At 43.1% G+C, this 21,807-nt stretch overlaps 1 protein-coding gene across 10 annotated transcripts in view; it reads right to left on the reverse strand.

Moving 5' to 3' along the window:
• The window catches only part of CDK5RAP2 (CDK5 regulatory subunit associated protein 2), a 176,220-nt gene that overhangs the window by 70,553 nt on the left and 83,860 nt on the right, over positions 1–21,807 (reverse strand). For all 10 annotated transcript variants that reach the window (XM_084797139.1, XM_084797141.1, XM_084797135.1 and 7 more), the window contains 4 exons: positions 15,000–15,097; positions 9,394–9,524; positions 7,910–8,019; positions 5,336–5,464 (listed from right to left, as the gene is read on the reverse strand). In XM_084797139.1, coding sequence (XP_084653265.1) covers positions 5,336–5,464; positions 7,910–8,019; positions 9,394–9,524; positions 15,000–15,097 — 468 coding nt within the window. The remainder of the gene's footprint in view (positions 1–5,335; positions 5,465–7,909; positions 8,020–9,393; positions 9,525–14,999; positions 15,098–21,807) is intronic.

A 21,807-nucleotide genomic window follows, 5' to 3' on the forward strand; every position in this document is an offset into this window, starting at 1 on the left:
AATATATACTGGGTAAGGCCCGGGGAGGTGGCTCAGTGGGTAAAGGCACTTGCCATCAAGCCCAACAACGTGAGCTCAGCTCAACAACATGAGCTCAGCTCAACAACATGAGCTCAGCTCAACATGGTAGGAAGGGAGAACTAAACTCCTTCAACTTGTTCTCTGACCTCCATGCACGTGCTGTGGCAAACGCATATATAAAAGCACACGCGCACACACACACACTAAATGTAACAAATTTGTTAGAATATATATGCTAGTTAAATATATACATGCTTCAGTGTTTGGATAAACACGCTGATTTTTACCATTTTCATTGAAATTATAGAAAAGGTGAGACAGAATGACAACAGACAGGAAAGAAATGTTAACAGAGTCTAGATAGCAAGTAAGTACCACATGATCTCACTCAAGTGGAATCTAAACAAGTCAGTCTTGTAGGAATTTAGAAAGCACTGTTTCTGGAGGCTGGTGAGAGTGAGGAGAGCGGGAGAAGGGTGGGCTGGGGAGAAGTGTTATTACAACAACAGAAAAATCCCACTTGTTCTATTTTACCAAGGAAGACTCAGGAGCCAGATGCAGGGGTAAATACTTGCTAGCTCAGAGAGGCAGAGGAAGTACCCAGTTGACCTTCCTACTCAGTTCCCATGCAGAAGAAGAAAGCCAAAAAGCCAAAAGCTTGCTAGCTCATCTGACATCCCAGGAGGAAAAAGCCTGCTAGCTCACCAGACAGCCCAGGAAGAAAGAGCCAAAAAGCTAAAGAGCTCCTTCTTCTTCCCCATGCTGTCTTAAATACCCTTCAACTCAATGCCCCCACTTTCTACTTGATCCCTGCCAGCTGGTTTCTCACTCCACCTAGGGTTAACTTTATTAAATCTTGTATACAGAAGCTCTTGGATTAAAGGTGTGTGCTAAGGCTGAACCACACCATAAACACCAAACAAGAAAGAGGTTTTTACAGTTCACAATTTCGGTGTTCACCATGGGATCAGCTATCCTGCAAGAGGGGAGAGACCGGCAGTGGGTAGTTAAGACAGAGGCAGCCATGTCAACTGCTGCACAGTAGATGCCTACTGATAAAATACCATACATATCACGAAACTAGAAGAATTTTATCTTAAAGAAATGACAAATTGCTTGATCAACTAAACATATTTGGCTTTGTTTGAACATTACACAGTACACATGTATATCCAAACATCACACAATACTCCATTAATGCCTGTAATTATTTTTAAGATGGCTCAATTATGTTGGTCACTAATAGTTTTTCTAAACAATACAAATAAGCAACTTGGAAAAAATGTGCTTTTTAAAAAATATGGATTAATAAATGGCTTAAAGTTTTATGTAATGACTTTAAATATTTTATTAATGTCATTTACATTTGATGAATACACTTAAACAGAAAAACTGAGTATACTTTCATTTTGTTATTTTGTTTGTTTTTGTTTTAAGACAGGGTCTCATGTGGCTTGAGCTCACCTCACACTTACTACATAGCTGAGGATAACTGTCAACTTCTGATCCTCCTGACTCCACCTGCCCAGTGCTGGCATTACAGGGGCTCACCAGCATGCCTGGCTTTTACAGTGCCCCTATAACCTCACATTACTTAATGTAAGGGTCACAAAAACATTGGCAAAGCAAAAGGTTTCTGAACACGACAACAAAAGTTACTCCAAACTCAACAGGTTTCTAGTAGCAATTGCCCTTACTGTATTACACAGCTTCATACAGCTTTTGTCCTGAACATCCAGCACATGTGCCCTGCACTATGCATGCCTTCACATTGTGCAATACCAGACGACATGGCCTGAACCTGGCTCACATTTGAGACTACTGGATACTATCAATTGCTGTACACACAGTTTACTGTACTTTAAACACATAATTAATTACAGAAAATAGACTTAGTATTTTCTTGTCATCACTCCTCAACATGTAAGCATCAAATTGGTTCACCTTTGTATTACACAGTGTAATGTCTGTTTTGAGAAATTTTGAGTTGGTGGCAAAAATCTCATTAAAAAACTGTGAAATGAAGTTTGACTTCAGATTATGTCAGATTTGCCAGTAATTGTTTAAATTTTATATTATTTTGCATATTTATCTATGTGTCTGTCTGTATACATTAAACTTGAGTTGGTGGCAAAAATCTCATTTAAAATTTCGTTAAATGAAGTTTGACTCGAGATTAAGTCAGAATTGGCAGTAATTTTAAAATTTTTTTTACCTATTTTATATATTTATCTGTGTGTTTGTCTGTATACATGAATGCATTTATGCATAGGTGTGTTCACCTGTGTGCACGCAAAGGCCAGTAGTGCTACAGGGGTCAGTACTGGGATCCCAGTTCTAATCCTCATGATAGTGCAGCAAACACCCTTCCATGCTGAGCTACCTCTCCAGCTTTAGCCAATAACTTCTGAAATGGTCCCTACACATGCTTCATATGAAACAACATTCATAGAACTGATATTATAAAATAAAAATGTCAATCAACTCTGAAAAATGTTGAAGATGTTATATACCCTATGCAATAAATATTCAGCCAAGATTTAAGTCTTTAAATAAAAATAAACAAGCACATCCATCTCATTAGCATTTAAATTTGATTCTATCTTTAATAAATGGTAAAACTGTATGTACACCAAAGACTTGCTTTAAACCCACTTCTTTATGATTTATTACCTGAAACTGTAAGCTGTGTCTAGATAGATGGCTGAGATTATGTAGAAACACCTCAGGGGGAAAGGGGTTGCCAAGTGGAAAAATTTACAAGACATTGCTTGAGAGTCACACAAGGTCCATTTCTTGATCAATGTGACAGCCCTACTAATACCTAAGCTCGATTAAATTAAGCTCTTTATCTATCTCCATGTCTCCCATCTGCTGATTTCTAACTATACGTAAAAATGGCAAAATACATAATTGTAGTACTCGGGAAGGCAGAGGCAGGCAGATCTCTGTGAGTTTGAGGCCAGCCTGATCTACAAAGTGAGTCCAGGATAGCCAAGGCTACAACAGAAAAATCCTGTCCAAATAAACAAACAAACAAACCCAAAACAAAACAAGAAAAGAATGGCAAAAAACAATACAAGCCAATGACAACAACAACTGAACTTTCTTGAGTAATGCATCTTGCCAGCACCCTCCTGCTCACATGACCTCATCTGGAGATATTAGTTCCACAAGCTGCAGTCATGGGCTTCAACATTTACTACCCTGTATAATGTTGACTCCTCTAGCATCAAGTAATAACTAGCAAGCACATACAAGAAAAAAGGGGTGCCCTGATGGAGCCTGTTATAATTAAGCTCATTAAGACAACAGGAAAGCTGCTGGTCACTTGGATTGTTTCTACATAAACTACCCACATATGGGAAATGTGCACCCTCAGGTCCTTATGGGATGGATCTGATTAAGGGAAGTCACTCTGGAAAAAAACCTGACAAACTCTATTAGGCCTTTATTAATCAAAGTTGTTGAGGGAAGGTATCTGAAAACAAACTGTATGCTTACTGCAGATATGGATCTATCACTAATTACAAATCTGGGGATACAGTCTAAGGAAAGAAATCCTAAAGACAAAAAAGACCTGTGTACCGACAATTTGCAACAATCACTTGAAGCAATTCATGTATCTAACAAGATAGAGTTAGGCCCTTAAACTTCAGTTCATCAGTAACATGGAAAATGATGCTATGACTTAATGGCATTTAGAAAATACAAAAGGGAAGAAAATCACATTTAATGTAAGTGGCACAATCAGAACAGACAGTTTGGAAATGTCAAATTTGCTGTTTTAAAGCAGCAGGATTAGGGACTTTTCTCCATATTCTAAGTTCAGTCTTTCTTCTCCTCTGCCTGCCCCTCCTCCAGCTCTCACTTCTGGTTACAGTCTGGAAGAGAATAAAAATGATGCTCTCTCCTGTTCTGTAAGTCCTGCTGCTGAGAGAAAGCTGTGGACAACATGGGCATGTCCAGCTGTTTTTAGCTTGTTTCTTGTAGAAGGGGACCCACACCCCCTCCCAGAGTACAGCAGGCTCCCCTCTGCCACCTCACCAAACCCTGTTTCCCTCTTCTCCCTCAGTTCTGAATTATAGCCATCTTTCCATGCAGATCTTCCCATCCCATTCTGAGGGAAGCCAAGGGAACTGTGCTATAAAGGAAAAGGCTTTTTGCAGGGAACATCAAATTGAAGTGCAATCTGACAAATGACTCAAATTTGAATCGGCTGGTATTAAGATCTTAGAGTGGGCAGAGGAAAAGGCCTCTGTTCTCCAAAGGACATAATGGGACATTTAACAGATTTTTTTCAAAGGGCAAATGAACAAACAAAACTCGGCATTTACAGCTCAAATGGAGCTGGAGAAGAGGGAGCTGCTTATTAAAAACGTGGCCTCAGAGGAAGTAAGCGGGGAGACTTGTTTCTCCCATAAGTGGCTCGCTGTTGCTCTTGGTTTTCAAAATTATCTGGAGCCCTGGAGGCCAAGATCAATAATAATCCCTGTCTCAAAGAAAGCAGACGGCCAAAGCACAGCATAAATATAGTACCTCTGAGCAGCTCCCACTGGGAAGAGGGGAAGAGTCAGCCTATAAACCTCTCCCAAAGAGTGATGTGGCCACACATATGAGGCCTGTATGTACCTGGTACTCCAGGTATATAACACAAGTCCACCCAGGAAAAGCCCGGTTTTGGTCTAGTTTTGAGGGAGTCCTACATAGAAAGATCCTCTGTACTCAGGATGAAAATAGCCCTGGCTTCAGAGGTGCTAATGCACATATGGAGCAGGCTCTTTCCCAGGAGAGATGGGATAGCCAAGCCTGGAGGAAGGCAATGACTCTCTTGCCCAGCACAGCTTCAGGGTCCTTCCCCATACAGCATGATTACAAACATGGCAAAAGAGAGAAACGTCAGCGGTAACATCTAGAAGTAACCAGGGCCAGAGGCCAGGCAGGGTGTGTAGGCATCTTCCTTTAAAGTTTAGGTATTCCAAGGCTGCACACTCACTATCTAGAGTCATGACCACTCTCCAAACACCTGTGAGCACACACCACTCACCCAGAGGTGCCATCTGCAGCAAATACCCAGAGCTAGGGCACAACAGGATATACCAATCATATCTGATAAGACATGACTGAAGTTGGAGGAAGCCTGATGACAGACCCAATGACAAACAGGGCCCTCAAGACTCCAGCACAGCAAACAGAATTTCAAGGACCTCCCTCAGACAGACAGTCTTTAAAAAAAATGGGGGAAGAGTTGTGTGTGTGTGGGGGGGTACCACCTCTTCAATTAGCACATGACAACAAGAACATTTCTTCTTACCTTCGCTTGTTTTGTTGACTCAAGTCTGTCACTTCCCTGGTAGCCCATGGAAGAGAGATCAAAAATGGTTTTCTTGAGGTACTGGTTGTCTGTGTGTAGGTCCTTCACAAGCTGTATAAGGTCACTGACCTGGAGGTGAGAGCAAAGAGACAGAGGTTTACTTGAAGGCAAAGGAGTATGACTTGTGGGAAGGCTAGCTGAGCTATCCTCAGCATCTGTGTCTACTGTGACTACTGACTAAACTCGAAGGAGAAAGCACCCTGATCACAGCCACAGCACACTAAAGGCATTGGGTCAACGGCAGCCAGCACTTTTCTGTCTTGTAACACAGCATTGTGGAGAAAGATTTCCCAGACCTGAAGTTTCTCCAACTATGTCAGATCTCCCTTAATAGCAGAGACCTCCCTCTCTATATACACAGAACATGGCTGTTCTGGTAAGAGATCACATCTAAAGACATTCTAGGTCTGTGTGATCCACCTGGAATACACACACGCCTTTAAGCCAGGAGACAAAGGCAATCAGATCTCTGAGTTCAAGGCCAGCATGGTATAGAGTGAGTTTCAGGTAAAGAAAAGCTTAGCCAGGTATGGCGGTACACATCTTCAATCCCAGCACTCAGGAGACAGAAGCATGCAGATCTCTGAGTTCTAGTCAGTGCTGTTCAGGCAGTTTGGTTGAGTCAGTGAGTTGAGAGACAGTGTAGTTGAGTTCATGAAATTCAAAGCTAGTTTTTACTGGGAGAGTTTTACAGAGACAGGTTGCAGAGAGAACAAACTAGACACAGGTAAAGTCGGAACAAGCCAGAGAATGAGAGAGAGCCAGAAGATTAGATCAGATTGCTAGAGTTAGTCTGAGGCCAAGCAGAGCAATTCAGTTAGAGAATTGCTAAGAGAAGCCAGAATGAATCAGTCAGCTTAGAGAAGAGTTTGAGCCAGAACAGCTGAGTTGAACCAGCCAGCCAGAGTTCAGAAAGAACTAGAAAAGTGAGCTTATTCAGCAGTAAGTCTCAGAGGCTGAAAGCACTCAAAGCCTAGATTAGATTGTATGGAGGATAAAAGCTTCCAGGAATAGGCCTAGATTAACAGATGAAAGCAGTAAGCCTCCTTGATGACAATTAGACAGGTCAATAAAGGAGACTTTTACAACCCAGTTAGCAATACCTATCAGTCACAATGAGCTGTCCTTAATAAAGCAATAAACCCCTATGAGCTTTTAGTCAACCATTCCCTGCAGGAGATAGAAAGGCTGTCTTATAATAAGGAACCAGTGATACAAAAAAGTTCACTGTTCTGGCTGCCACAGCTGAGACATCTTGAAAACTGCATAAAACATAGCAAGAGTCAAAGTGCCAATATGTGACAAAGCAGCAGACTCTACAGAAGATACCATAGGGTACCCTGGCTCAGCCCAGCACTCTAGTTCCATGCCCAGGTCTTGTTAGGCCAAGTGCACAGGCAATTGAGTAGACTTACTTTGTTTCCTATGAGCGCCAAATGCTAGTGCCTGATACTTTATCAATAGGTTCTTAACCTTGAAAAAAAAAAGCTACCTTGTCTTCCATGCAGATGTGTATGGAGAAATAAAAAACAGACCCATGGACTGGAAAGATAACCAGTCAGTAAAGTGCCTGCCATACATGCAAGAGGACAGAGCACCCACATAAAAGCGAGGTGCATGGAAACACATTGTTAAGCATATTGCTATGGATAAGGAGAGGAGACAGGCAAATTCTTAGATCTCGCTATCCAGCTAGTCTAATTACCATATTTTCCGACAAATAAGATGACCCCCAACTTTAACTTTTCCAGTTAAAATACAGAGTTTGGAATGTACTCGCCATATAAGACTACCCCTCTTCCAATGCCCACCATGTGCAGCAGACTGGAGCTGCAAACTCTATATTTTAACTGGAAAAGTTAAAAGTTGGGGGGTCATCTTATATGCTGGAAAATATGGTAAATTTCATGAGCTTCAAGTTCAGTGGCAGACCCTGTTTTAAAAAATAAGGTGGGGAGTAATAAAGGAAGACAATACCAATACTAATCTTTGGCATGCGTACACACAGTCTCTCTCTCTCTCTCTCTCTCTCTCTCTCTCTCTCTCTCTCTCTCTCTCTCTCTCTCTCTCTCTCTCTCTCTCTCTCTCACACACACACACACACACACACACACCCCACATGTGCACACTCAAAATACCTATTCTTAACAATGGTCCTTTGAAACATTATGTCCCTATAACCATATCAGAGATGTACAGACTAAAAACCTTACATTTAAAAAAGATGCAATCATCAGACAGGGAGCTATATTTGTTGAAAGCTCTCAATTCCTACTACATGTGCCAAGTCCAAGGACATAAGAAATAAACATAACATGAAGACTACATTTAAGGGGCTCACACTCCAGACATCTAAACACAAGTAACCAAAGAGTCACCAATCAGTAGTATGAGAGTGGTATCAACCAGGATTAATACAAAGAAGTGAATGAGCTGAGGAAAAGTGGCTTGCTCACTGGGGGGGGGGGGGGGGAGCCAAGAACAAGCCCAAAAGTAAACAGGTCAGGTCAATACCTTTTTCTTGAGTTCTTCTTGAGAAAAATGTTCCACTTGAAACTGATTGTGCTCTTCAAGACAAATACTTAGATACGATGTTTGATCACTATAAAATGAAAATGGTTCTTCTGCACAAAAAGTAAAATAGAAAGTGGGACAGGGGAGGGAAGAAAGACTATTAGAAATAGATCCTCCCAAGCCCCACCCCCATGCCTTCCACCTAAATCAATTACAAGGGGCTGAGGTGGGGAGCTGAAGCACACACAAGGGGTTAAAGCATGACCTTCAGAGCAAAAGTAATTGTGCCGGCTCTACAGGCTGATGTCCCAGTGTGCGGTTTCTGCTGGTCTGTAGGCTGTCACTGTAGCCAATCCTGAATTATAATTTGCCTATTAGGTGCTGGATCTGGTGACCACTCTCACTGTCACATGCAAATGATGATTTCAGTTCAAATAAGAGTGGTTCTGCTTAGGGATGCACACACAAGAACTAGATGAAACCCCAAACAGAGACTTGAAGGTACAGCAAAGTGGCTGAAGTACTTTTCTGGCCACAGAGTTCTTGTAGGAAGAAAGCATACACCAAATAAGAGAACCGTCTGACAGAGTGGGGACAAACGAGTCTCCTTTACCTGTGTGTCAGGTTCTGCTTCACAGGGCACACATTACATCCTAATAGTGTGGGAAGAAGCAAAGCCAGGTGGCATTCACTGAGAGAGGTGTCACCACAAACAGTCTTGTTTAATATACATGCCCAATGCTGGTGTTCCTAGAACAGAGCAGTGGACCTCCCAACAGTACATTCTAGGTCAGATAATACAAATCAATGGCCCCATGGCCAGCTCAGCTCCTTCATCTATACAGCACAGTTAACCCCTTCTCTGCCTAACTGGATGACAGTGAGGAGCAGAGATGAAAAGGCAAGAGCCTACAGCCCTGCATCTTATACCCAGAACAGGCTCAAGAAGTTAACCCATCACAGCAACAAGCAGTTTGCCACACGTGCCAAGCACTGGGCTGGTGCTGCAGAAAGGAGCAAGACACCAAGTAGAATATAATACCCTAGGGAGCAGTAGAGGGCCCAGATGCACTTCAATGGGTACTGCTGTGTTATCCCATGGACCTTGGTCCTGCTCCTCTCCCTACATGAACCTAAAACAGCAATGTCTCTGAATGTCTGTATGGTCCTGCTCAGTGGAGTAAGGGCAGGAAACCTGCACCCAATTTAGACTGATTTCCAGACAAAGGAGGCTGCCAGTCTCTATCTGGAGCTAGAGAAGCAAATGAAGCATATAGGTGTGCAGGAGGGAACCGGGCTATAGCGCGTCTACAGAATGACTAGACTATTAATGGGCCCTTCCAGTCAGGCAGATGCAGACTCAGTCACCAGAGTGACTGGGAGCCTGGGAGCCATTCTACCTCCTGGTGTAAGATTCTTTCTAGTTCAGCTAAGACCCTTCACAGGAAAGACCCAAAGGAAAAGCCACAGAAAGGAGCCTGTACCTTCCCGCCTCCGAATTTCGCTGAGCTGCTCCTGCAAGGCCATCTGCAGATTCCGGTAGGCGAGCACATCCTGCTCCAGCTGCTTCCGCAGGGCAAGGACCTCTTTCAGCTCACCCTGCAGGTCGCTGACACTTGGTAAAACAAGACACCAGAAATGATAAGACAGACTGATTTGTCCTTTAAGATATAAAGCCAGGCAAAGCTTGTGGTTTTTATGTCACTTTATAGGTTTTGTTTTGTTTTGTCTTGTTTCTGGCTACAAAAGTAAATGGGTTTATTACAGAAATAAGAAAATACAAAAGTATAAAGAAAAAAGTAAAAATTGTTATGATGTTCCCACTGATCAACACTTGGTATCTCTCCTGAATCTTTTTCTCCACAAGTATCTCCACGCAGTGGAGTGCAACTGGGTGTTCAAGGCAGAACTGTGTATTCCCCCACATTTGTGAACATTTCTGGCAACCTATGTAATGAGTGCACAGTGTTAGATCAGGTAACTGTTCTTAATTTACTTTACCTCCCTCCTTACTACTGCCAACTCTAGGCACAGGAGGGGTAAGAATCTATTTCTCCAGAATGATCTATTGCTTGAATAATGCCAAGAAGGCTCAGTGTACAAAGAAAGCCTCTTGCAGCCAGCACTCAGACTTCAAAAGAGAACATTGAGATTTCTGCCAAGTCAGGGCCAGTAGAACTCTGTTGTAGTAACTCAACCAAACTTAAAAATGTACAGTATGAAGAGATTTTTCTGGAAGGGGGGTGTCGAGTTTCACATGTGGGTCAACCCAGTACAAGAAGCCCAGAACCCAGTGAGGACATGAAAAGGCCATACCTTCTAGAGTTGCGTTAATTGCAATTAACTCTTCCTAAAGAAATTCTTTCAGTGACGGGCCTGTTCTATACACTGTCTAATACAGCAGGCACCAGCTAACGTGCCTACTCAACATCTGAAATGGGGCTTAATGTACCAAGGAACTGAATGTTTAATGTTATTAAATAGAAAGTAAGGGTAAGTTTAAGTAATCACATAGCTAATGTCTGTACTACAGGGCGGTGTAGATCCACAGAAAAGATTTGGACTTACATCCATGTCCAAGTGCCACATGCTCTGAAAGACTCACACTCAGCTCTCAGAGGAGCATGGAGCACCAGCTGACACCTTCACCATACACACCATACATAGCTCTCAGCCTACTATGTAGTCTGACTTGTGGGTTACTTCTAAAGGATACCCAGCAATGCAGTAGATCAAAGTACAGGAGCATTTTTAAAGCAAATCGGAAAGTTTCCTTCTTAAACACTAGGAATATATCATTCTCTTCCACAGTCTGACATACAGTTCCCTGGCAGGGTTCATCACGGCCCTCTGACTCTCTGTAAATGTATAAATATATGGATTTTTCTAGGGAGATGGCTCATAAGCTTTTATCAGATATTCCCAGAGTGGTTAAGAGCTGTTGCTGGGCTTATGTGTGAAACTGACTCAAGCCAACTTCCTCTCCTGCTCTGTCCATGGAAATATACACATAAACAACATACACTGGAAGAAGTAAACAATTCTGTCTACTCTCCTCTGCTTGTGTGCTGAGGACGCCATGCGAGAGAAGGGCTTATGAGAAACCAGTACCCACTTCCATTTCAAAATCATCATACCGATCAGTTTGTGTGACTGATGGAAACCCTTCCGTAGGTGTCACAGCAGTGAGGCTTGCAGGTAGCACACTGCTAAGACATTTAAGCAGGGAAGCAGAGGAGAGAGTTGTAGGGAAGCTCTGACCATGAAGCTGCGGCGGGCTACCCACTTTATCAATGCTTCCATTTTCTGACAGGATGAAAAGTGTACAACTGATGTTGCAGGTCTATCACTTAGGTTTTCCCAACTCCAGAGTCTCTGTAATTTGTGAGGGGCCAGCAGAACAAAAGTGGTTTTGCTCAGGGAGAAACAAGGACTGCTCATTCTTCTTGGAACAGGGTGGCAGAAAGGAATGGCCAGGAGCAGCAATACAAAGTTCAAAAGAGGACCGCACCACTAACAAGCTCTACAGCCCTAGGCCAGTCCACTACGCAGTCTCAGCTATAAAATGAGATAAATTCTGGAACTTAAGTGAGATATTACATGAGAAAGTTCGGTATGCACTCAGCAAACATCATTTCCCCCTTCTTCATCTAATGAGCCAAAAATCTGGGTCCTTGAGAATTACAATGGGAATTCTCTTCTAGAGAGGACTGTGCACCAATAAAAGACATTTGGCACTATCTGGAGATATATGTGCTTGCCACAACTATACTGGGACAGGGCAGTGTGGCACCAAATTGCAGGCAGAACGAGGTCCCTATGACCTATAAAGATCTAGTCCCAAATAGCCCCACACTGCTGAGGCAGAGTAAGAACTGAACTCACCGTCTGGTTCAGGGTGCATCAACAAGGGCCTCACTACAGAAGCCTAGATGGTCTAAGCTCTGATCATTCTTCACAGTAGCATGGAACTAACCAGCTTCTGAGTAGCCAAGCTAAAGGGACCAGGCTTGTGGTGGCTAGCCCTTCCTTTCTCACTTTAACCACAAGTGTGTTCTTAAATGTCACCACCTTTACTAATACTCCAGAGTGAGCAGTGGGAAGACTGCAAAGAGGAACTCAGCTGGCTATCACCCACAATATTGTCCTTGGTTTGTACCAAGGTCTGAGGATCTAAAACCCCATAGTTATGTATATGCATGCTGGGACAGAAAGGCTAGGCTGTTGATGTTGTTATTACTAATCAGTGTTGCTGTTTACTAAGACCTTCTTGCCTGTAAGGCAGCATCAAAATTTAGATAGTACCAGGCCTCCTGTTTCAGTTACTTTTCCATTGTTGTGTTAAGATGCTATAACTAAGATTATATATAGGAGATAGAGTTTATTGAGGCTTACAATTTCAGAGAATGGGAGTCCATAATCATCACAGCAGGAAGCATGGCAGCAGGCAAGAAGATATGGCACTGGGGCAGTGCTCAGAGCTTACATATTGATACACAAATACAAGTCACAGAGCTGAGAATGGTATGGACTTTTGAAACCTCAAAACCCACATGCAGTGATGTACCTTCTAAGACTTCTCAAACAGTTCCAGCAACAGGGACAACGTATTCAAATATGCAAACCTATCAATCAAACCATTACATCTTACCTAATGTTATCAAGGCCGGCAGATAAGAGGTGGATAGAGAAGTAGACAGATAAATAGGTTTGGAAACAAATAAACTAGGATATGGTTAGGATAAAAGATGGGTGCAATAGAAAAGGAGGGTAAGCAGATCTAGCCAAGGGACAGAACATTCTCCATAGTTAAGTGGAGACTGGAGACTGACTCTCACAGGATCTCTGGTGCCCCATATTTGACCATGTCCCTTTGTTGGGGAGGTCCAATGGTACTCGGAGGAAGGATAGCGGACTACCAAGAAGAGACTTGATACCCTAGCACCATATTCAGGGGGAGGAGGTCCCCCACAGCCACAGTCATAGGGAAGGGGGATTGGGGTAAAAGTCGGAGGGAGGGAGGAATGGGAGGATGCATGGGATGGGATAGAAAATGAGATGTAATATGAATTATTTTATTTTTCAATAAAAATGTGTTATTATTAAAAAACAAAAACAAAAAAAAACAAAACAAGAAACCAAGACAACAAACTGGTGATAGTGTGAGCTTTGGGAACCTCAAAGCTCACTCCCGGTGGATGACTTACCTCCTTTAACAAGACCACACCATCTAGTCCTTTCCAGGGAGTTCCATGAGCTGAAGACTAAGTGCCAACTATTTCAGCCTGTGAGGCTCATGCAAACCACCACACTCACCTTTTTGAGATATGTTGAAAATTTGCACATATGACTATAAATAAATTACAATTCTCTTAAGAAAAAAAAAAGAAAAGAAAAGAAAAGGAGGGTAAGGAAGAAGGGAGGGTGGAAGGGAGGTAAGGAGGAAAGCATAAAGATGAGACAGGGATTAGGTAAGGAGGGAGGGAGGCCAGTCCATCTGCAGATTACAAGCACACATACTGAGACTCGGGGTGAGAGATCGAACCCACAAGCTCAGGCCTGCTAAGTGTTGGAGCTGAAATGTGGACCCAGGTCTGAGGATGAAAATGAAACCTTTCAAGCATCGTTGTTCATTAGGAGCAGCCCTGGCCCTCTCTAGTCTCATGCATGTTTTTATTCATTAAGAAAAAGCTTATGAAACCAGGAGCCATACAGAAGCTGAGAGTGCTCAAGAGCAACCACATTCTCCTTAAAGCCTCTCTGAGCCCACAGTCTCTCCAGAGATGCTATACAGCGAAAGCAAAATTTGTTCTTTCCCCCTTGAGCTTCCCTGCCTGACTCCATGCCCTCCCCACAGTGAAGTAGCCAGGCTTGCTGAGACATGTCAACACCTAGTTTCATCAGCATGGTTTCTGCCTTATCTGAACTCATTTCAGATCTGAAATCCAGAAATTATGCCATAACCTGGAAGATTAGTTCTAGAGAAGGAGTATTCCTAAACAGAGCTTCCTCCCAGCACCTGCTCTGCCAGGCCTGGGGAACTGGTCCCTACAGAGAATTCTGCCCTGAGAGAAGGAAAGGGGGCACAGAGGGACAACTGACTTGGGGACCTGATGGGCTTCATGACAAGTAACACTTGGGCTAATTCTAAAGGAGTGCTATGAGACAGATCAGGGAAATACTGGGCCATTGGGGCAGGAAGCAGCAGGTGATGGCAAAGGCAGGTGCATACATCCCAGGGAACATTGAAGAGCCCAGTGCAGCAAGAGCAAAGAGGATAGGTGAAGGAAAAGGGAGAGTCATACTTTTAACAATGGAAGTTTTGGGATATATCCAAAAAAGGCAAACTAAAGTAAGGGGTCCCTCTCCCACCTCTCCACACTGCAGACCAACAAGTAGGAAGGTGTAGCCAATCTTCTTCCATCACACTCACCACACACTTTTGTTTCTCCGCTAGCCTGAAATGAACACTAGATATCATTGACTTTCAATTATACCTACCCTGAGTATAGACAGAACATTTACAGATGGCCAAACAGAGGTCAGAACAGGCCACTTGCCTGGGGACAGAGAACTAGAGCTACAGGCAGGACAACAGCACGACCACTGGCCACAGCTGGCTCTTCTCACCACCTTCAATGACACCAAATCATTACAGAAATTCTACAGACAAGAGTCATGCTAAGACATGGATATGTGGCCCAGTCCCAGGGTTCTGCCAACATCTGTATGACCCTGGACAAATCACCCAATCTTTCTTGGTTTCGAGGGGTCATGTACAATCGGGATGATATTACTGTATTCCTCATGGAACAGCTGGGAGGAACGTATGGGAGAAGACACATGGAACAACTTCCTAGATACAAACGAAGAACTAAAACTCTGAACAAATATTCTGTTATAGTGCTCATTCTGTTCCTCTAATTAGGCAATTCTTGATGGAAAAATAGGTATTTGTCTATTCAAGGAGTGGCTCACCTGCTAACTACTCTGAAGGCTTGATATGTCTGGTGGGGCTTTTCTTGCTCAGAAACCAGTAGTACTAGCCAGGAAGTATATATGGCTGTGGTGCTTAAAGAGAAACACTTACTTGTCTTTGTCCTGCAGGGTCTTTGCCAGATGGGCATAGATGCTCTGCTCGGTCTTTAAGTCCCCAGTCAGCCCTTCATAGTCTGATTGTTGCTCTTCCTGGAAATGAAAATGGGCATCTGACATTAGGGGCAGAAGCCAAGGAAAGAAGCCATTATGCAAACACATGTGGCTAGCTCTGCATCTTTAAAACCACAGACTGCAGGCTTTGAGCCAGACCAGGTCTCCAGGCCACAGTCACACAGAGCCACCTGCAGGAGGACAGGGGAATGACAGTCTTTGCACAGTGCCCAAAAGCCAATCCAGGGTGTTACTATTGGGAGGTGGTAGAAGCTTTGGGACACAGGGCCTGGTGGGAGGTCCTCGGGTCCAGGAGGGTGCAGCCTTCCTTAAGTGGAACTATAGGACCTAACCCCTTCCTCTCGCTCTTTTGCTTCTTAGGCCCGAAGTGAGCAGATCTTCCACCAACCGTTTTCTTTTCATTGCCTCCCCAACATACCTGATCAACCCAGTCCAAAACTATAAGTTAAACATCCCTTTTCCCTTTGTAAGTTAATTATCTTGCGTGTTTCATTACAGTGGCATAAAGCTAACTAATACTCAACGCAAAGTAGAGAGCCAAGCTCCCAACACCCAAAAGCTGTTTGGGAAATAGCCTCAAAACCACCAGACTCACCCACACTCCCTCAGAGCTACTGCCTCTGATTGCACAACACTCTAAGCAATGTCTTGCCATACCTGCTGCTGCTCCGCAGAAAAACTCACATACCAAAACCTAGCAGGATCTGAAACAAAGGACCTATAGGACAGAGAGTGGAAGACGTCAAGTGGCATCTGAGAGGTGTCCAGAATAGTGACAGCAGGCCAGGCTGGACCACAGTTACAGATATGGGAAAGCAGACTGCCTACCCCATGAGGCTTAGCAGCTTTGTTTGGAAGTGGGGTACAGTTTGTGGATTGGCACTCACAAATGTGAATTAACCTTCAAGTTCAAATTGTGGTGCGGCCAGTTAGCAGTTTAGGGATTTGGAAAGGTTCATTATGAATAGCTTGGGCATCCTCACCTAAAACACAATTAACAATGACTATCACCCCATGGAAACAGAGAGAGCGAGTCAAATAGCTAACTCCAGTAATGAACAGAAGAAATCAAAGACAAGAAAATGTGTCCCCAGCATTTTGTTGTACCAAAAAATAAATAAATAAATAAATAAATAATAAAAATAAAAATACAAATACATGCTTTAAAATTGGAGCAGTGATTGCCAGGGTCTCTGCAAGGAAAGAGAGTCAGAGGCCATCAAACAGAGTTTCAGTATAAAGTAAGTCCCAGAGACGTAGTATACAGCACAATAAACAAGATAAAAACACATACTTGACATCTGCTGAAAAGGTAGATCTTAAACATGCTATTCAAAAAAAGAAAAATAGAAAGAAGAAAGAAAGGAAAAAAGGTAATACTGCAAGGTTATGATTATCTTGATTAAGGTAATTATTCCACAATGGCTATCAAAACAAAAAACTGTATACCTTAAGGGGTGTGTGTGTGTGTGTGTGTGTGTGTGTGTGTGTGTGTGTGTGTGTGTGTGTCTGTGTGCATGTGTGTATGGTACTAGTACTAAAGGCTGAATGCAAGGAGTGTACATACTACACAAGCATTCCATGTGGCACTGAACTAAATCCCGAGCCACCAAAATTTGATGTTTGCCAATTATAATCCAACAAAGCTAATGAATAAATAAATACCAAAATAATGATGAGAAGTTAAAAAGTTACACAGTTACAGAGGTCATTTTCTAAAAACTCTTGCTAGCCAAACATAAGACAGTTTCACCATCAAAATATATTAAGCTAGGAATTTACAAAGCCCAAAACTGATACAAACAAATACATGAGAAGAAGCTTTTCTTTATAGTAAAGTGGTAATTAATACGTGTGGGAAGGATGATAGGATTAGAAAACATAACCATTTGGCAACCATCATGGTAATAAACAATTCAGCCAAGGACATAAAAGGGATGCTAAAACGAGAGGGTGAGCCTTTGAAGATCAGACTATTTACAGACTCCAAACACTGCCCCCAAACTCTTCCTTACTGCATAGTAAAAAGGGCAACTGGGTAGTCAAGAGCCCTGAAGATAAGGTCTTTGTGAATTTATCAAAGCCAGCACAGCTCATCTAAACACATGGACTGTGTAGCAAAATGCAGAAGAAAGTGTGCACACAGCATCCCAAAAAAGATGCTCCAACTAAGTCAAAACACCAAGCATACAGCAAACAGTCCCATGGGAAGGACACACAACTGCTGTCTCTGTACACCGCAAAAGACCAAGGCTGGAAAGAAGCAAGAGATTAAGGAATCAAGACTGCAAATCTCAAGATGGGATCCCAAATCAGACCTGCAAAGCATTCCTGAGACAGCTGATGAGCTGTGAATAAGAATCAGAAGGCAGCGAGTAGTCTACGCTCTTTCTGTGGTAACTACAGGACTGCCTGGATTCAGCTGAGGTGACAAGGCTTCATGTACTCTCAGAAAAGGTAAACCCTTTTATCTTATCACCGTTTATGAATTTTAAATTATCTCAAAAATAATAAATGTTAAAATAACTGAGGTAATGTGTACGGCCTACCTGCAGTGTACAATCAGAACTAGGTACTGTCCAAATGCTGAGGAGAATATTCGGTTCCTGGAAAAGTGGAGGCTGCTGCTCACAGACATTCTTCTCAACCTCACTAACATAGAGGAGACATATGCAAACGTGACCAGAAAACACAGCTGCACCTCTGTTCGCTAACCTCTAACTGAAACCACTGTCCTCTTCGACTATAATTGCCACAAGCCATGTGAGCATGCGGGCTAGCTTCAGGACAGCCAGCTAAAATGCTTATTTTGTAAGTGCCAAAAATATTTCAGAGCAGTTAGTCTTCTTACTACTTCAAAGCTACTGTGGGCATTATACTCACCATTAAATTTTGTTATTTCAAAACATTAATTAAAAATACCACTTCTACAGCAAAATGTTTATACTTTGATACCTGAATTTCAAAATATTGGTTCATTTCATAAACCAATGATATATAAATTCTGTGCATTTAAACATTTTTTTTTTCCTAGAGCATGGGTCTTTGGCTTCAGCTGGACTGCCGAAGGAATTCAGTGGGCAAAAAGGCTAAGCACCCTGACTGAGGACAACAGTGCTGTTCTTCCAGCCCTGGCAGATCATTAGCCCTAGGTTGTGTATGTGTTCAGGGTTGGAACAATAAGCTACTCAGGCAGATATCCAGAACTTCTGTAAATCATGCCACAGGCCACTGCCCAGGTACTCCTAAATGCTTCTGCATGTAACAGCGTCCCAGGAGGTTCTCTCAGCTCTTGACTACACGTAAGTACCCGAGAGGACAGCAAGACAAAGAAAGTCTTTGGTGTCTTCATTGTATCCTGTCTCCCTGTACTCCATTTCTGCCTATCCCATTAGTAGCTATGCTGACTTTATAAAGGCTTGGTATGCTAAATGTTCTCCCAGCAGTCTCTCACTAAATCTGAATACAGCCTCACTGTAGAGGTGATACCCTTCCTCCAATTGTAGACATGAAGGCACAGGGAGGGTGACTATGCCCAATACCAGGATTATGAGTATGGCCTGGGCTCCAGTATCTGCTGTTCAGCACATCCATACCCATCTCAAGAGGTTAAGAAAGTAAATTAATTAATTGTTGTGCGGTGTCTGGAACAGAGTAGACACTTGGCACCAGCCCTAAGTATCATCTCAATGCTCAGCAGCTGTGCTAGGTACTGCTAGAAACCCAGTACAGTTATAACATATGGGACACTGTATCAATCCTCCCACTGTTCAGTTCTAACTTGAGTCCACTAAACGGATAATCAGCAAAGTCAGGATATGCACTTGTATGCAATGTCAAAGTTAACCAAGAAGACATAGGAAATAAGAGCAAAAAATAGGGATTTCTGGTAGAGACAGAATCTCAATAGGCCAGTATCTGTGCCACAGGAAAGGGCACTGCCACGTTAAGGCCCCAATGCCCAGCCCAGCTCCCCTCTCCTCTTCTTTCAGGCAGCCGCACCAGCTCTTCACCAGTGTTTTCAGACCACCGCACTCCTTAGCTTTTGTCTTCATTCCTTTTTCCTACCGTCCATCCCCAGGGATCTCAGAAAAATCCCTCCCCAAGTCTTGAAGACCATCAGAAACCTCAGAGATGGAGAGACATTGCTTGCCACTCTCCAGTGCACCCCGTAGGATCTTCTCCAGGCCAATTTCATAGGAAGCCCTCTCTAGCCAAGAAAGATGCCCTCCCCTGATCCTGAAGCATCCATCCACTTTACCCAGAGCTTTTGTGCCAACCACCTGTTCAGTCTGAGCAATGCATAAAGCAGTTATCCTAAACCAGGCCTGGTGTCTGGCACAAATCAAAACCTGCCATAAATACTCGCTGAACTGATGATTAAATAGGTAAGAGGAGAACACAGGGACTGATATGAATCTTAAGAGCAGAGATTCCTGCGGATATTTTGCATAATGGAAGTCAGAGTGAGTCAACGTCTTCCTAGAAGCAAATTGCTCACCCATGTTAAATAAATGAACTCTTCGGAGCCATTTGCGTCCCATTTCATCAATCACCTATTCCCCTGCGCTGACTCATGCCCCATTAGAATGAAGTCATTTGGCTCCCTCAGCAGAGCTGACAGCCAGTAGATTTCCTTGGCACAGAGGAGAGCTATGTTGCCTGGAGATGGCGAACAGTGAGACCCACCTGCTGAGCAGGTGCCATCAACCCTCTCCACCAGCATCTCCAAACAAGGAACAGCTCAACAAAAGGTCTCGCAGCACAGGGACTTGGCACACATCTCTATGTGTGGCTCTACAGTGCATCTTCCACAGCCCTAGGAACGATCACCCTGCTTATCACTATTCTGTCTAGTCAGAATGTCCCTGAAGCAACAGGAGTCCATAGGCAGACATGGCTGCTCTGTGAGCAAGGCCCTCGGCCATGTTAAACCACCACGATTCTCTCTTGGGAATTCTAAGCTTTAGACAGAAACAGCACACATCCATTTCGGAGTGGATGGCTCTGAACTAAGTGAAAGATAGACTTTTGTGCCATGACTTTTGTCCTCATAGTCTATGGCACTCCCTCAGTTTTTCCAGACCCCCACTCCCCGCAACCGTATCTATGAGAACCTCCAGTTTCTTCCCAATCAAAGTCGCTCCTCATGGTTGCTGAGCTCAAACTACTCTATGCTGGCTTCCGGAGCATCCAACCCAGAGGAAACTTACTAGTGTGTCCCCATTATTGCTAATCTTCCTGGGACAGATTAGAATTTGCCTCAAAGACTAGGAAGGCACACATTTCTAAGAGATCCGGTGACTTGTCAAAGGACAGAGACGTTAAGTAGCATGACTGACATCCTATACCCAACAAGGGCAGGGGCACATTCTGCTCTGCCACTGGTTCCTGGATGACTTGAAGGAAACATGTGTACAGTGCAGACCACAATCTGAAGAGACAGCTGAGCCGTAAAAAGAAGGCTTAATGCATCACTTTCTGCTAATCAGGGCAATTTGGTGACCTGATAGATGGATGGGGCCTATTTCAGCAGCTGTGTCACAACCCTGCAACAAAGACATTTATTTTAATACTCACAAAATGCAGCCGCATGTCCCAACCACGTCAACAACAGAGCAAGAAATCATGGCTATGGCAAGTCACATATATCCAGGGAGTTTTAAAGCATAAGCATTCTCCTTCAGTTCCCTGATCACCTAAGCATTAATTCTCAGTATCACACAATGCTTAGCAGGAACAGAAACACCACCATAGCCTTGAGCTCTTTGTAAAAATGGGCAGAGGATAAATCCTAAATCAACACAATATGGCCAAGGGCATAGCAGAAGAAATCCACATTTTCTACACAGAAAGAACAACTATTTGAAAAGCAAACCTTTCTTGAGGGAATAGAGCAAAGACAGTAAGGCTGCAACAGCCAATTCTTAAATTGACACCCAGAAATGTACAATTCTGATGTGCAGTTTACAATTCTTTATCTGCAATTTGCAATTAGTCCTGAACAACAGAATTAAAACCTTTGCCAAATTCTTTAGCATTCTGCACAGTAATTTAAAACTTGCCAAGATGTAGATACTGCCAAATGTCCATGCAATGTCCTGGTACCCATGGTTGTATGAGGGACAGACATCACTCAGCACAAAATAAGTAAATAAAAATAAATATTAAAATGTTCAATCAGCCTCATAAGATTATAAACATTTTGTTCAATGAACTATAAGGACTAAAATGTTCTTCTGAAAGCAAGTTTAAGAACTATATCATGTAAATCAGCGAAGACGCATCCCTTGAAACTACTTATTTTAGTTAGGATTCCTATTGTTGCAATGAAACACCATGACGAAAAGCAAGTTGGGGAAGAAAGCGTTTATTTGGCTTACACTTCCACTTGGCTTACATTTGTAGTTCATCAATGAAGAAAGCAAGGACAGGAATTTAAACAAAGCAGGAACCTGGAGACAGAAGGTGATGCAGAGGCCATAGAGGGGTGCTGCTTACTGGCTTGCTAAGCCTGCTTTCTTATAGAACCCAGGACCAAAGACCCAGGGATAGCAGCACCCAAAATGAGATGGTCCCTCCCCTATCAATCACTAATTAAGAAAATATCCTACAGCTTCACTGTTCATCCAGTCATGCCTAGGACTGGGCCTGTCACTCCAACGCCATAAAGATACTGGCTGCAGAAAACATTTCTGTGCCTATTAGAAAACAGATCCCAGCCCACA

This window comes from Acomys minous (assembly GCF_964271855.1).
Source record: "Acomys minous genome assembly, chromosome: 1".
Classification (NCBI taxonomy): Eukaryota; Metazoa; Chordata; class Mammalia; order Rodentia; family Muridae; genus Acomys; species Acomys minous.